Here is a 17,567-nt window from a genome sequence, read left to right on the forward strand (position 1 = left end):
ACTCCATACCTGCGCAATCCTAAATCGAGCTGAGCTTCGTCACTGATGAGTTCTGCCTCGCTCTGGGCAATTCTCATTGCAAGCTCATGGTCACGACGCTCCTGTTCAAGCACTGCCTGGTGCTGGGTTTCCTCCTCTCGTTCTCTAGCTAGCTGAGCCTCAATTTCAGCCTGTTTTAGAATAAGACACCTTTAGCCTTACCCAATAAAAACCAAACTGCTACATAAACAATATTAGAAAAAAATGCTATGTTGTATATTAGCTTTTGAAAACATGTACAAGTTTACAGAACTGAAAAATTAACAGCATTAATATTTAGTTTGACCCAAGAAAAATGAAACACAAACTGAATACTGGTATTCATATAGTTTATCAAATATTGTCCACCACTTACATTACCTTTCTTAATAAAGTGCCAAGTAATTATTATTTCTTTTTTTTTAATATATGAAGTATTTTGTTCTGTATTATAAAAATTAGTGTTCAGTTCATTAAAACTCAAATGAAACAGAGACTATGGCTATTCCTCCATAGCACTAACAGAATACTTCCTTGATATTCTGCTCTTGGCATCACAGGCCTTTGTAATAGGCAGTACTTTGGATGTAGGTCTGTAATTCATTTTGAAAAGGGATTAAGACAGACACTGGTATTCTCTACAGAACTGATCTAATTTTGAATTTTTGCAAATGGTAAAACTTCCAACTTAGTGCAGTGCAGGAGCAATTCAAATATACTGCCTCTGCAGAGCCAAACAGCAGCAGCAGTTTACCATTATTACTCCACAAAAAGCCTTGCACACACAGTAAATAATACAGGACCATCCAATTCATACCTTCAAAAGGCACATACATCAAGTTTTAATGTGCCCAAAAATTAACAAAGGAAACAAAGCTGCCCCCCACTCACCATTGTGAAGTTGCACCACTAAAACACTAAAAACTGTACAGTTACACCAGTGACTTTACCCTATAAATCTCATTTTAGATAAGCTGATAAAACCAACCACCAGGAAGAAAGACAATGAGAAATTCACTGTATGTGGGAGAATGAAGCACCCTACTGGATTATATATCCGCTTGGATCCAAACACAGCATTTTAAAGTAAAAGTGTAAATTACATCCAAGTAATCTCCAACAAAAAAGGAAAAGAGGGATATAGGGGCCAAACACCTCAGAAAGAGAGCTCATTATGAAATCAGTAAGAATTGCCATAAATCAAGGTGGAGGAGTGGGGTTTGAGCTGCATGTATTTAGTATACATGAATGTAGCCAAAGGAGCTACCAAGGACAGTCCCGCATCCTCTCATTATTGCCAATATTCTGAAAGTGTTTGCACTTAAGCAAGTAAACAACACAGTCCAAGTCGAGATACGACTTTAGTAAAAAAATACTAAACTTGCCTGACATGGACCATGCAGAAAACCTACAAAGGCTAACCTATGATTCTCCAGTGTTGCATATTTTTAAAATAATTTTTAAAACCCTTTAAAAAAAGATGCACCTCCACTCAGAATACCTGAAGTTGCATGGGAACTAGAAATAGGTGATACATCTTGGGATGCCCTAAACATGACATTTGCCTTATATTTACTAATAAAGCAGCACTGGTGAATGACTCTGAGAAATGCATTTATAGAAAGAAGCCATTAGACTCAGTGGAGAACATAAGCTACAAAAAACATTTATAAATAAGTACATGAATACAAGAAAACAAACACATAACCCTAAAACCACCACAAAAACAAGAAATCCCCCAAAGCCACACACAGCTAAATCATTAACCTGAATACGCTTTTCTTCCTCTTCCCTCTTTTTTCTCTCTTCCTCTTCCTGTTTTCTCTTTGCCTCAATCTCAGATTTCCTATTACATAAGAGGAGAAGGAAATGAAAATGTGTTATTATGACACAAGCGAACAAGAAATAAATACATTTAATATTTGTAAGAAGTACAAAGACTCTTTCATAAAACTGAATGGTAATCCAGAAGTCAGTACAGTCCTGACAGGATACTACATGTAAGTAATGAAATTTTTCAAGCTTATCTGTATTTACACTGCATCCTTTTTTCCATATGCTCTTCTGACACTCGCCTTATAAATCACTGGGAAAGGAAATGCTTCAATACTGCAGAGAACACCCGGAATACAATCCAAGTGACTCTCTTAAGTGAGAATATATCAAAATCAACTTCACTAAAGAGCCTTTTCTGTTCTCTTCTCATTCCGTAAACACCACCTTATTCAAATTCAAGACTCACAGGCGTCTTTCCTCTTCTTCCTTCCTTCGTTTTTGGTCTTCCTCTTCACGTCTCTTTCTTTCTTTTTCCATTTCCTCCTGGATGCGTCGTAGCCTCTCTGCTTCATCCTCTTGCTGCTTCTTCTTTTGCAGTGCACTCAGAAGCTGCTCTGAGCTTTTAACTAAAGCATCATATTCTTTCTGTATCTGTTCTCTAGTCATTATAGTGGTCTGTAAAAATAATAAGGGGGAAATTATTTTTTATTTCTACTTCACTTTTAAAAGAATATACTAAAAAAATATTAAGTGAAATGAGATCACTGAGCACTATACATAAATCATATATACACCTCAGGGTTGGGAAGCTTAAGTCCATTCTTCCCTTTCTTTCTAAAATCCTGAGGACTCATTCCTCTCCCCTCTTCTACAAAACCATACAAAATCATCTCCATTTTATCACTAAAATAAACCTCTTTTCAAAACATACATTCATATTTTAAATCTTGCCATTTTAAGCAACAGAAATTAATTCTTAACATGCTAGGATGGAAATTAAGGCCTTCCCATGTATATATTGAACTGTGTTCTTATCTTCTTTAGTGCTTATTTACAGCTCTGCTTTTATGTCATAGCATAAAATAATGTTTCTTAATATTTCTGCCAGCACTCAGAAAAAATACTGCACTGTGTTGTGACTAACTTTTTCTAAAAAGTTATTAGTAACAAATTAGAGGTTAAAAATGCTTCAAAAATAGCCTTTGCTAGAGACACGTTTTCAAACCTTATTGACAGGTACAAATTAATTTCATTTTACAATTCACATCTTACTAATAAAACTGCAATATGGGGGGTTTGCTGACCTTTTCTGATAGTGTATCATGATGATAATCAAATTATTTCATCTTTATTAGAAAAGAAAACCCTAAGGTGACAGGTTAACTCTACCATCTTTTCAACAGTGATTTTAAATAGAGAAGTCTTAATATGGTACACCTGCATGAAACAAGAATTCAAGAAGCCAAATTTTTTCTAACATTAATAAATGCCAGTGTGCTTTCATTTTGTCTTTGTGCTTCTGCGGTAAGAAAGAGAGGACTACAGACCTGAAGCATAATCAGCAAGCTGAATTCTTTTTACTACCAAGTCTGAAAAACCTCATAACTGGAAATGTCTTTATTCCATAATAAAAGTCTTTATTCTGCGATAAATGCCTTGTTTCAGTCCTTATTAAGTTAAAATATTGGAAATGTTAATTGGTATTCCAATAATGGTAATAATGGTAATTGCTATTTTAATAATGAAAGCAACAAACAAATTATTGAAACACTTGTCTCATATTATCAACATGTATTTTTTCTTTAAAACCTTCAGTGCCAGTTTTGACATGCAGATACCAAAGTCTAGACATATGCACCTATTTTCAGGATTCACTTCAGTTATATTTACAAATAATTTTAAGCAGGAATTACCCATGACTGAAAATTAAGACCACTATATTAAAGTATATTTTCTATTAATAAAAATGCATTGGCTTTTCTCCTTTAAATGAAGCTTTTAAAAGATTCCAGTACCAAGATACAATTTCTCTCATTATTATCACATACCTTAATTTTGGTCATTGAAGCATCAATAGAATCCTCCAACTCCTTGACCTGCTTGCTTGTCTCTGCTTTCCCCTCCTTCAGAGCACTTACTACTTCATTAAATTTATCAAGTCTCTTCTTCAGTGTACGTACTTTTATCAGGCCATCAATGCTGTGAAGGTAAGACAGCTTATTTGCTTAACTGAAATTATTTTGGAGGGTGGTATTTTTAAAACTCCACTAGTCACTTATGTAAAAAAGTAAACAGGGAGAGAAGTTATGCCTTCTGACAAAACTCACCCTCTTTTTTGAAATTAAAACATTATCACGTCAAGTAACTAAGCAATGGAGCCTTTTTCAAGCAGTAAGTAAAATTACTTAGAAGACAGTGACTCAAAATGGAAAAATTCATTATTATTTTGAGAATTAATTTGGGTTGGATTTTTGTTTGGGTTTTTTTTCCCCACAATAATAAATCATTAGTATCCAGTACAGGATTTTAACTGGAAGGGATAAAGGCTGAGTGGTGCTACTTATTCAAAGAGCCACAAATGAATGAATCAGATAAAACTCAACTACACAGTATTACACCCCAGAATGAACACAGTCATTACATCCCAAAGGAGTGCGAAAACAAGGCTGGGGAAGAGTTCAGGAAAACTCAAAAGTTTTTTTAAGAACCACTATTGAAGGCTCCACACAGAAGTTACAACTCTGCAGACCATCTCCTAAACAGGAATCACTGTACTGGGATTTGCAAATCAACACACAAAAGTAGAAATTAAATCAAATCATTAAAGATGAGCACCAACTAGCTCAAAAATCTAAAAAATGTCAGAAATGCCAAGATTCAAAATGAAACATAATTCTCAAAGGATGTAAAAGAACTTATGAGAAGCCCACAACAACAACAGAGCTGCATCTCTGTCAAAGAACATTAAGGTGTCAGCAGATCTTAATTATTGCAGTAGTTTTTCATCAGTGTTCCCTCCAATCAGATAATGGAATTAATTTCAAGAGGAGACAAGACAGTTATTATTTCTAAGATAAAAATGAAAGGGAGCCTATAAAGGAAGATGTGAATGGGTAAAGGACAACAATTAATGAGCTTAAATTAAATTAGACAGACTTAATAAAAAATTTCTAAAAATAATGTTGTCACTGAAGGATTTTATGAACAAAGAGCAAAAGAAACATCTATAGGAAAGGTTCAGATTTAGTCTATTCATCCTTGGGAAAGAGTGAAGGAACACATAACCCCTCCGTCTCCTTCAATTGTACTTAGCATCATTCTATGCCTTCAGACAGATTTAGTTAAATAAATTCTTACAGTCATAAGAAAATATAATTTAAAATATATTTTCTTCAAACAGGGAATATCTTCTTACCGTGGTTTGTGCTTTCTCTTGCAAAGCCACATACGAATAGTCTTTTGTATTTTAATGCAGGCACTGGCTCGATATTTTATCTTATTTTTCACTGTAAGCACACAGAAGATAGAACCTTAATGTTTTATACAGTTTAACACAATTTCTATCTTCCTTCAACATTTGATGTCTCAAAACTGTATGCAGACCATGTGTGCTTGAGAGCTTTTTCGATATTGGGACCACAACTTTGAAGAAACAGAATGGTGGCATTCACAATCTTGGGTCAGGCACAGAGGCTCCCACCCAAATCCAACAGGAACAATGAAACGTGTGCACACTCACACACCCCTGCAGATTCACAGATACCAGTAACTTTTGTTAAAAGTCACAGGCTCTATCAAGCAGGAAACACTCAAATTGAAGTCTTAGTCCTGTGTTGAAGAGTAAAATCCAGTATCTGCTAGAGATAATAAAGTGGCTGCAACACAATGCGCGTTTCTGTACAATACTGGAATGAAAAAAAATCCAAAAACCTGGAATGAAAAACAAAAGCTCTAGCTTTTGTTCTAATACAGTCTTCATCTAAAGACTCTAACTAAATGATTGATACCAGGAGGCAAGATAAACAGAGAATCACAGCATTGGCACATGCATGTGTGCTGAGTATTTTAGAAGTACAACACTAAATGAGTTTTTACAGATTTACTAGAGAACATGTAGATGCCTGTGGATCCAGACTGCTTTTAGCACACGGTTTGTGAACACAGTGATGTTTAATATTCACTTATTGGACTTAGGTGGTCACAAAGATGCACTCTACTTCTTGTTTATATGTCTCAACTCTGTGCCGGGAATAAAATCAGGTTTCAAGTTCCCATAACATACTACAAAGAAATAATAATCCATATTATTTCCCTGTGTTTCTACTTTTTGCACATGGTGACATACTTTCTGTCCTGTCTTTCTGAAAAAAATAGACTAAATAACCTAAATGTCTAGGTCAAACCCAAGATTTTAGTGTTACAATATCTGATGCTTGAAATCTCATAAGAATCCAGAAATTCCATTTGCTTCACTGTAAAAAGCAACAAAAAATAATCAATCAGTGACATACTGTGCTGGCCCAAATGCACAGCCATGTGTGCACTGGCATAAGGCCTTTATGCTCTTCTTCCCCATTCTAATGCAGTTTTCACCCTCCATGTTATTAGAGATTGCTGACATTCTGCATCAGAGCCTTCCCCATCTCCCAGACAGCTTTTCTGAAGCACACCACAAGTACCAATCTCTCTTCCACACCACCTTATTCCTACTCTGCACAGTAAACTTCAAGAAAAATCCTAACAACCTTAAAATCAATTACTCAGACTTCAGTATGTAACCATCTGCTATACATGTCCTTGGTGATATTTCAAGGTGTTAATAACTGCTTTGCTGTATTTTCACAAACATTTTGAGTTAATAAAACACAAAACACATACATTTAATCACCGAGAGAGAACACCATTGAACTTTTTTCCAACGACTGCAGATAAGCCAGCGATTCACTCGTTTAACCAGCTCTGCTAAGTGATCCGGATCAGACTTCATTATCTGATCAAACTCTGCAAACTAAATGATAATTAAAACAAGTTTTACTTATTAGGAGGACAGAGAATGTTAGACATTATTATTTGAGATCATGCTGAATTAAAATTTTTAATATAAACTGTATGTCATTATATCAGCTTTCAATTAAAGTCAGCAGATAAATTTTATTACACTTTGTTGTTTAATGAAAAGAGAAAGTACAAGTGCAGATTTTTTATATGTTTGTTTTATGGATGTCCAACACTTGTCATTTTGAATAATATAACCATTTATTAATCACCAAAAATACTTATTGTCAAAATTTTTTAAAATAATTTTTTTTCTACATCCTGGAAATGAACTCTGGCCTTCCACAACCTCAAGATAATTAGATGTAATCTAATTATATATCTGTAGAAAAAAATAAAAGCTGAAAGCACTTCTCAATTTTTAACCTTTGTATAAGCTTCCCATCGCAGGCAACATTTTCTGAAAATCCTGCACTTGCTTTTCAGTAATTATAGGACAGGAAGAACATTCTTCTGGGATTACAATAATTTTCCTTTCTCATCACAATAGCTCTCAACTTCATCTCCTTACTCTGAAGAGAAGCAGCAATGCTCAGAATCACAGAGAGAGATTTCAGTTATAAACAGGTTTTACTAGAAAATAGTTCTTGGCTGTGACTTCCTCTTTTGAATAGTCAACATAATTCTTGGAAAACAAACATTGCATTAGAAACACTGTAGCATCAGCAACAGGACTATAAACCCAATTGTATCCATACAAATTTTGTGGTTTATTCAAAGAAAATGAACAAAATTATTTATACAAATTGTAGGCAACCTTATTTAGGTTGGCCACACTTTTCTCAATGTGTTAAACAATGCCACTTTCAAACGTCCTTTCTAACTGAAATTATTCTAAGATTCATAACCATGAACTCCAAGAAAAAGATTACCTTGCCAGGTCTAAAAAACACCTTGGTTAGTCCAAATTTGTAATCATTTTCATTCAGTCCCAGGGCTTTAAATAGGGCCTGAAACACAGAAAGCAGAAAGGATTATATTCTGCCTCCTTCAAATAAACACAAAAGCCAACATCACAATATATTTTCTCTCCTGGACAATACAAAAGAATTATTTTCTTACTTTGCAAAAAAGCCTAGGGTCCAGTCGAGCCAATTTTTCAGGCAGGTATTTCTTGTACATATTGTAGAGTTCATGAAATGAAGCTCGTGATGGGAAACCACCTTGCATCAAATCCAGAACTGACACCATCCCTAAATTCAAAGAGACACATACACAAAAGCTGGGATCAGTAACATGCAAATTAAGCAGTGAATTTTATGATAACCAGTAGGTTTATGATATAAGATAACATGGGTCTTAAATAATAAAGATTGAACAATGTCTCTAAGACATTTGTTGTTATGAGACTAAAGCATAAAGTTCAGCTGGGATTTGATCAAGCCTGTAGCATTTTTTGATTATGTGATCAGTCACAAAAAGTTCATACTGAACACATAAGAAAAGCCCATGAAGCTTTCTCCCTATTTGAGGGCTAAGTAACACTCAATCATCCATAGGATTTTTCTTCTAATATTTCTTCTAAAACCTTTTTTCTTTTTCAGCAGATTTGACATTTTCATTTTTAAAGGGAAGGAAAAAAAAAACCCAACTCCACATCCAAACACCAAATAATGCCCAGGCTTTTATTTTAATCATGTGAATGGTATTTGTGAGATGTGGGGCAGATACAACCTCAAATACATAAGCAGTGCTAGAACATTTAGTGCACTTGATATACAAAGTATCAGCTGCTAAGATGTAACTCCAATGTCCTGAATAATGTTACTACATTTTGGCTGCAACTAGGACATCAGTAAAGCCCAGACACTGTCAGTAAGATTCAAATAACTTCAGCAGCACAGGCCATACCAGTTTTTACCCACTACTTTACATAACCCTATCCACAGAGGCTGCAGGTAAGTTTTCAAGTTGGACCTTAACTTGTGGTTGCTGCTGCAAAACTCAATCTTCTGCATACTTGCTTTCAACAGAAATTTAATTTGTTTATACTGTCTTTGTTTTTCAAAAAGTTGAGTGGGGCATGAGCAAATAAAGCTGTAAATTTGGAAAGCATCTAGCATTTCAAGAATAACAAAGTTGCAGCATTTCATCCATGTTAGATGTACAGCTCTAAATCAAATTAATAGTGATAAAAAGAAACTTTTGAGAAAGTATAATTAAACTCGATCATAGTATCTATTAAATAAAAGAACACTGGTGTGCTTAAATTATTAGATATCTCAGCTAACACTGACTGCCTCTAAATGCACACAGGAGTTTCTAACACTTCAACTGCCACAGAAATTTAAAATTCTATTGTTCCAGACTGAACTGGTGCCCTATTAGTACTGTGAGCAACTCTTCTTTGCAACAGGAGTCCTTACACCAATTCAGATGAATTACTTCCAAAATGAATGCTAAGTTACTAAAAATCTAAATAGCTGTTTATAAGGCACAAATAACCTACCTTCTAGAAAACAGTTCAAGGAAAGAAACACTGCTTTCATCCACATATTTCAAACTTAGGGTAATATGTAATCACCACAGTAAAAATCAGAGTGAACACTACCAGAACACTGACATTACCTGAACACTGAAGCTGAGAGAGGATCTGTCCTCCTTCAAAGTGGTGACTTGTCATCTTTAGATTAGGTTTGATACAGCGAATAAAGCTCGACCCCTATGACCAAAGCAAGAAGTTAGCAAAAACACAGATTTTTAAAAGTTCTAAAATAACAGTTTATGATTTAAGACTTATGGGTGGGGAGAAAAAAAGATACAAAATAATAGTATTGTAAAAGAGAAATGCTGACATTATTGTAAAATCATAGAAGGTTAAGGGGTTGAAATGGGCCTTAAAGACAAGTCCAAACCCCATTCTTTTTCTCTCATATATCAGTTTTGCACTGTATAAAAGATACAAAATAATAGGATTGTAAAAGAGAAATTCTGACATTATCATAAAATCATAGAATTATTAAGGGGTTGGAATGGGCCTTAAAGATAACCAAGTCCAAGCCCCATTCTTTTTCTCTCATATATCAGTTTTGCACTGTAACCTTGATGTAACTAATTTCAATGCTCAAGCTATTAATTGGATCCTCAATTCTGTTGAATTTTTACTCAACTATTCTCCTTAACATGTATACAATCTATGATTTATGACTCTAGATCCTACTACCCTCAATATCTTCCACAGTCACAACACTAAAATGCCCCACACAGTTCACATCAGCTAACATGTTTTTCAGGCAGGTATTTCTTGTACATATTGTAGAGTTCATGAAATGAAGCTCGTGATGGGAAACCACCTTGCATCAAATCCAGAACTGACACCATCCCTAAATTCAAAGAGACACATACACAAAAGCTGGGATCAGTAACATGCAAATTAAGCAGTGAATTTTATGATAACCAGTAGGTTTATGATATAAGATAACATGGGTCTTAAATAATAAAGATTGAACAATGTCTCTAAGACATTTGTTGTTATGAGACTAAAGCATAAAGTTCAGCTGGGATTTGATCAAGCCTGTAGCATTTTTTGATTATGTGATCAGTCACAAAAAGTTCATACTGAACACATAAGAAAAGCCCATGAAGCTTTCTCCCTATTTGAGGGCTAAGTAACACTCAATCATCCATAGGATTTTTCTTCTAATATTTCTTCTAAAACCTTTTTTCTTTTTCAGCAGATTTGACATTTTCATTTTTAAAGGGAAGGAAAAAAAACCCAACTCCACATCCAAACACCAAATAATGCCCAGGCTTTTATTTTAATCATGTGAATGGTATTTGTGAGATGTGGGGCAGATACAACCTCAAATACATAAGCAGTGCTAGAACATTTAGTGCACTTGATATACAAAGTATCAGCTGCTAAGATGTAACTCCAATGTCCTGAATAATGTTACTACATTTTGGCTGCAACTAGGACATCAGTAAAGCCCAGACACTGTCAGTAAGATTCAAATAACTTCAGCAGCACAGGCCATACCAGTTTTTACCCACTACTTTACATAACCCTATCCACAGAGGCTGCAGGTAAGTTTTCAAGTTGGACCTTAACTTGTGGTTGCTGCTGCAAAACTCAATCTTCTGCATACTTGCTTTCAACAGAAATTTAATTTGTTTATACTGTCTTTGTTTTTCAAAAAGTTGAGTGGGGCATGAGCAAATAAAGCTGTAAATTTGGAAAGCATCTAGCATTTCAAGAATAACAAAGTTGCAGTATTTCAGCCATGTTAGATGTACAGCTCCAAATCAAATTAATAGTGATAAAAAGAAACTTTTGAGAAAGTATAATTAAACTCGATCATAGTATCTATTAAATAAAAGAACACTGGTGTGCTTAAATTATTAGATATCTCAGCTAACACTGACTGCCTCTAAATGCACACAGGAGTTTCTAACACTTCAACTGCCACAGAAATTTAAAATTCTATTGTTCCAGACTGAACTGGTGCCCTATTAGTACTGTGAGCAACTCTTCTTTGCAACAGGAGTCCTTACACCAATTCAGATGAATTACTTCCAAAATGAATGCTAAGTTACTAAAAATCTAAATAGCTGTTTATAAGGCACAAATAACCTACCTTCTAGAAAACAGTTCAAGGAAAGAAACACTGCTTTCATCCACATATTTCAAACTTAGGGTAATATGTAATCACCACAGTAAAAATCAGAGTGAAGAGTACCAGAACACTGACATTACCTGAACACTGAAGCTGAGAGAGGATCTGTCCTCCTTCAAAGTGGTGACTTGTCATCTTTAGATTAGGTTTGATACAGCGAATAAAGCTCGACCCCTATGACCAAAGCAAGAAGTTAGCAAAAACACAGATTTTTAAAAGTTCTAAAATAACAGTTTATGATTTAAGACTTATGGGTGGGGAGAATAAAAGATACAAAATAATAGGATTGTAAAAGAGAAATTCTGACATTATCATAAAATCATAGAATTATTAAGGGGTTGGAATGGGCCTTAAAGATAACCAAGTCCAAGCCCCATTCTTTTTCTCTCATATATCAGTTTTGCACTGTAACCTTGATCTTGATGTAACTAATTTCAATGCTCAGGCTGTTAATTGGATCCTCAATTCTGTTGAATTTTTACTCAACTATTCTCCTTAACATGTACACAATCTATGATTTATGACTCTAGATCCTACTACCCTCAATATCTTCCACAGTCACAACACTAAAATGCCCCACACAGTTCACATCAGCTAACATGCTACCAGACTCCTGACATCAGAATCATGCCAGATGAACCTGACCTTCCTTAACTTCTACTTTTTACAACTTCCTTTGGCTCACAGCTTCAGTCTCCCTTCCCTGATGCTGTTCATGGTCATAACATGGTCATAACAGTCTGCTCCTCTGTTATGACCATGTGAGGTACAGTTTTGACCACTGCTCTCTCTGATCATTTCACATTCATCAAGGATAACATTTTGCCCAGCACCATCCAATTATTCAAATTTTCCTGTAACAGGTGACTGAAAATGACAACTTTGCACATCCTAAAACAAAATTGGGACTGAGAAAATATAGTATTAATCACAGTTTTTAGAATATTCTCTCTTTTTCCATCTCTCAGCTGAGAATGAGACAGCACCTGCCAAGGGAGCTCTACATAAACAATATCTCCTGAATCATGGGTTAGCTAAACTCAAGAGTACAGCAAGCCTGGCCACATACTTTTTTCCCCTGGACTGTCTTTCAGTTCCAGAATGTTCTGGGTGAAATAGATGACCCTTCAGACTGGTCTCATGACTACAGTAAAATCTTATATGCTGGCTATATTCCAAGCAACTCACTGCTTTTTTTCCCTTAATTTTCTACCCTTTTTCTTTTTTTGACAGAGCATAACCTAATATCTGTAATGTGTTAGAACATGTGGTCAAGAGAAACAACACTGCATTCCTATAACTCCAAGTTCTAAAATAAAATGGCATGTTGTACATGGAGAATTTCACAAACTATCTAATTACATCAGCCAAATTAACAAATATTCATTAGGGGACTCAGTTTCTTTGACCATCTGTGCATTTACAGCCTATCAAAAAAAGCAAAATGAAAAGATAAATTTTGAATGACTTTATGGAACATTAAAACAATAATTAATAATCTATTACTTCTTAAATAACTTACTTCTAAGAAACATTTCTAAATTTTCTGAAAATTAGTCATCAATGATAACCAATGCACAGAAAGAAGTACAAGCGACAAAAAAGGAGATTGCAGCACAGACAGATTTCACATTGCTTATTCAGATTTTTTAACTTTCAGTCCACAACTTTTTTAAAGGTGGTGGGTTTTCCTTTTTCCAGTAAATAAATAACCATTACATGCACAGGAAGATGTTCCCAAAGTGCCATGTAGCTGCAAGTTCTAAAGCAATTACTAATCACATTTATTGTAAGCCCTAATATTGAGATTATCTATTTTGCCTTACATCAGAAAACTGTGAACCTTCACCTGTATATATACTTACAGTACTGTGAAGCTTCTCAAGAAGCAAATTTAACTGAGTCTGTAAAAGAAAACAGGTACTTCAAGAGCCTTACCATGGCATGTACAGAAAAATACACACCAAACAGAGGTACAGCATTACTGCATGCATGTTCATTGTTAGTGAGACAGAACTGATAAACCAAACATTCACCAATTTTAATAGACAAAATCATGCAAGTGTGCATGAATGGTCCCGAGGAAATTGCTTGTATTTAATTGTGCAACAATGCTGCATGGACTAGTCACTTATTACAACATAGTTATTAAAAAAAACATGCACGTCCATTTGGGAAAATAAAAAATAATTACTATGTAATAAAATTATATTTAAAAAAATTAGACCGATCAGCAATAATTTTTTAAAAACACACTGAAAATTTATGAAATCCCAAATTTAATCTATAACAAGCATTATTTGTGTGTTACATAATTAACACAAAATATATTCTCAGGCTTTTCTTCTGGGTTTTTTTTTAAGTTATGTCAATATTTACCTGCAATAATCTATTTTTATTTCCAAATTTCCAACTTTTTAATTCTCTATTGATGACAAAAAACTACAATTTTAAAATTACATTTGCTGAGGTTGCATTTAAATATACTGTGATGAGAAAAGACTGCAATATTACTATTATTTGGAATCAAGTCTACAGAATAACAAGAGACTTAAAGCTATCAGAGAAAAGAGTTTAGAGTTGCTATTGAATGTAATTGGTAGGGACTTAAAATATTCCAAAAACACATCAGAAAAATACCAATATTTTTACTTTAGAGGTGTGCCTGTATTGCCACATGAATTACTGCTGGGCCAGACTTTCTTGATTCTTCTTAAAATTTATTAGCAAATTTTAAGTACATAGACTGCAGCAATACAAAATTCAGTATGTCCTAATATATTCATTTTCAGCACTAGAAGCAAAATTCAAAGGATCTGACTTTTGACTAATTTTTTTTAGCCAGATCTTTCAATTACCTTGAATCCAAGAAACAAGATTTGCATGGGTAGTGTACATCACCTAGAGCTGCCAGTTGTCCCTCTGGTAGATAAAATTGGTTTGGGATTTTTTTAACTTAACATGGATATGGTTAGGAAGAGTGCCACAAGAAGCATGACAAACACTAATAACCTCTTGCTCAGTTCTGACTTACACATACTCTTTATATCTCAACTTGATTATAATAATTATGTTTTCCCAAGTCAGAAACACTTAAGTTTGCAAGAGACAGACTAATTTCCATCAACAAAATACACTTTTGCTTGAGGAAAAATACCCCTTCCTTATACTCTGTGATTTGACAAGAAATAAGCCAGAGACATTCTCAGGTGAATTTCTCCAACAAAATATGTATATGAGTAAAGCATATTGCTAAAGCTACTGCTCTTTGAATTGTCACAATTTAATTCATCATCAAATCTTGAACAGATCCGATGATAAATTAATCATTATTTTCTCAACTGATTAATGAGAATTAATTTTAATTAGTTATAAGGAAGGGACGTGTGAAGGATTTCATAAAGAGAAGTCCCTCCAACATAATCTAGTAATTGATATCATTAGAAGAAGTTCTAATTTCAGTAGTACAGATGACTGACTTACAAATTAATGCACTAAGAATTCTTATTCTTAAAGAGATAAAATATCTAGTAAGATAAAAGACCTTATTTTGATGTCATCTGAAGTGAAATTTTCAAGGCTATTAGTGTTCATCAGCATCACATGCTGTGTCTGGGAAGGTAACACTGAATGAATTTTTGGAAGTAACACATACATTCAAAATGCCATGAAACTTGAAAACGTTGAAAGAATTATAGATTGATGGGCCAGATCCAAAGAGGACATTAGCTGTGTTTTAGGTGGAGAGGTCAATACCAAAGTACCAAAAGGAAATCCAAAAGTGTTCCCCACTAAGTTTCTGCTTCACTTTAAAAATGCTTCCCTTTTAATTCACCTCTCTGTGGGCAGTGGTATAATGCACAAGACCACATCACCTGAAGGTGGGGTGCTAAACCCAAGAAAAATTGAAAATACAAATGGAAGGAAGAGGAAATTGCCTCAAAAGATCCCCCAGTTGATTTTATTTTAAAAACACAGTTCTAAAAAGTCATGGATCCTAGCTTCATTTACAGCAGACTCATGGCTGCAGGATTTGCTCAGGACATGGCTTATCTGTATGCAACTTTTCAGACTAGCAGATGATCATGTATTTTATATTAAACCAATTGCTGCACTTTAATTCAACAACCGCTATAGAACAGGAAGCAGTTAAAAAGAATCATCACAGCAAAACTCAAGACAGCAGTCTGCCCAGTTCCAAGCTAAAGGCCAAAACCACTACCTTACAAGTCAAGGCTCCATATTCTACTCTTCCTGGCCCCATAAAAATTTTATTTCTGGCTACCTGACCAAACAACTCCAGAAGGGTGTAATAAGAACACCGTTTGTCAGACTGACCAGTATCTTGGTGCTACTACAGGAAATAAAATAGCCACAGAATACTGAATACAGTATAAACTTGAAGCAGAATACTATCGCTATAAAAAGCAAGTGTGCTGCTACCATATACTTCCTGTTCCTTCAGCTCCTGCATCTTTAGAGAACAGTTCCAAATGCTAGCCACAAAATATGATTATGCAAGAAGGAATTTATCCTGCAGTCCTGATCCAGTACTTAACCTTGATATGGAGCAGAAATGCAGAAACCCTCTTCTGCTACTGGCAGTGTCTCACTCTGTGTGCAGGTTTTTTGGATTATCTAACATACTTGCATTCTCCAGGGACTGTGTAAGGAGTCTAGCTAGGAATATGAGATGGATTTTTGGTGGCCCTAGGTAAGATAGTATACCAAAACTGTTTCAGCACTTGACTTGAAGGCATACAAATCCTTCATTGGATCTGGCCCAGATGTGTTGAAAAGAGCTCTTGCTGAAATTGCTGCAGCTCTACCAACTGTAAATCCACGAGACTGAAAAATTTACCTGCAGCCCACGATGTGCCTGCTTTTCATCTCTTAATTCCCCTATTGTTCTCTGTCTAGCCATCCTGAGCTGGAATAGTCCAGCTAAAATAAAACTGCTGTATGAGAAAAGGATGCAGAAAACATTTGGAGAAGACAAGGTTTGAAGGTCAGCTTTGTAATAACATCAGAAGAAAGGAGAAAATGAGAAGCATCAGAGTCAGTTATTGAGAAAGGAAACATTCAGCACAATGAATATCTTCCTGTGTAAGCCATGACTAAGTACATATTTCAGAAAAGGAAAAACTAAGGTTAGGTTAGGTACTGAATTTTGAGAGTTTGGCCAACTCTCTGTAGGGAATCAGTACATCTCCTAGAAGGTATAATCACAATAGGATGGAAGAACAGATTTTGTCACATCTATAGCATTTTCAAGTCCACGGAATCAAAATTTAAATCTCAAAACCTTTTTAATAAAGACTTCTATGTGACTTTGAAAGATTCTGACCTAAAAATCACTGTATAATCTCTGTAAGGATTGTTATGGAAGACACTTTTGACAGAAATGCATAACATGTATCTTAAGATACCAGTTTCTTATCACTCAACAGAAGAAAAACATCTATTTAACCAAATTTTCTTCTGAATCTCAAGTTACTGCTAGTTCTCCCAACCTTAGGTTCCACTCAATTCAAGTAACAAAAAATTAGCATAGATTACAAGAAGATAGAGAAGATAGGACTCTTTACTATATGATTTTACCTTGAATTTGTTACCCACGCTGATGAAACTGAGTTTCCCAGCTTTTTGTTTGGGATCCTTGTTGTTGTTAGAGTTGGCCTCAAACAACTGGCGAACAAACTTGTCCTTGGATTCACATATAAGAGATTGAAGAGACATGTGCAAAGCATCATTGTTTTTTTCCACAAATTGCATCTGAAAAGACAACCCAAGAGATAAAAAGCACATTTGTTTTACTGTCCAAGTCAACTTTTAGAAAACTAAAGGAAACATAGTTACATACTTAATTCAAAAATCAGCAAGAATAGATGAGGTAAATATTAATATATTATTTCAAACAACTTTTCAGCTAGATACACAAAACCCTAACGTCAGAGAGAAAAGACATTCTTAAATTTGAAGGATGTTTTTGGAATGGAATTGTGAAACCCAAAGAAAAGTTTGGTGTCTTTAAAGAAATCAGCTGGTTTTTTGTCAAAGACTATCCTCCTTCCATTTCCAGCACTCAGCACATCATCATCA

The 17,567-nt window shown here is 34.8% G+C and overlaps 1 protein-coding gene across 1 annotated transcript in view; it reads right to left on the reverse strand.

Moving 5' to 3' along the window:
- MYO6 (myosin VI) overlaps positions 1–17,567 on the reverse strand; it is a 107,741-nt gene that overhangs the window by 19,778 nt on the left and 70,396 nt on the right. Inside the window, exons 18-28 of the mRNA XM_039727127.1 lie at positions 17,067–17,240; positions 13,331–13,369; positions 11,546–11,639; positions 7,912–8,042; positions 7,722–7,799; positions 6,673–6,802; positions 5,210–5,300; positions 3,843–3,993; positions 2,261–2,469; positions 1,786–1,864; positions 10–170 (exon numbers count right to left, since the gene is read on the reverse strand). Of these exons, the coding sequence (XP_039583061.1) occupies positions 10–170; positions 1,786–1,864; positions 2,261–2,469; positions 3,843–3,993; positions 5,210–5,300; positions 6,673–6,802; positions 7,722–7,799; positions 7,912–8,042; positions 11,546–11,639; positions 13,331–13,369; positions 17,067–17,240 (1,337 nt within the window). The remainder of the gene's footprint in view (positions 1–9; positions 171–1,785; positions 1,865–2,260; positions 2,470–3,842; positions 3,994–5,209; positions 5,301–6,672; positions 6,803–7,721; positions 7,800–7,911; positions 8,043–11,545; positions 11,640–13,330; positions 13,370–17,066; positions 17,241–17,567) is intronic.

Source organism: Passer montanus, unplaced genomic scaffold, assembly GCF_014805655.1.
Source record: "Passer montanus isolate IOZ18808 unplaced genomic scaffold, ASM1480565v1 scaffold11, whole genome shotgun sequence".
Lineage (NCBI taxonomy): Eukaryota > Metazoa > Chordata > Aves > Passeriformes > Passeridae > Passer > Passer montanus.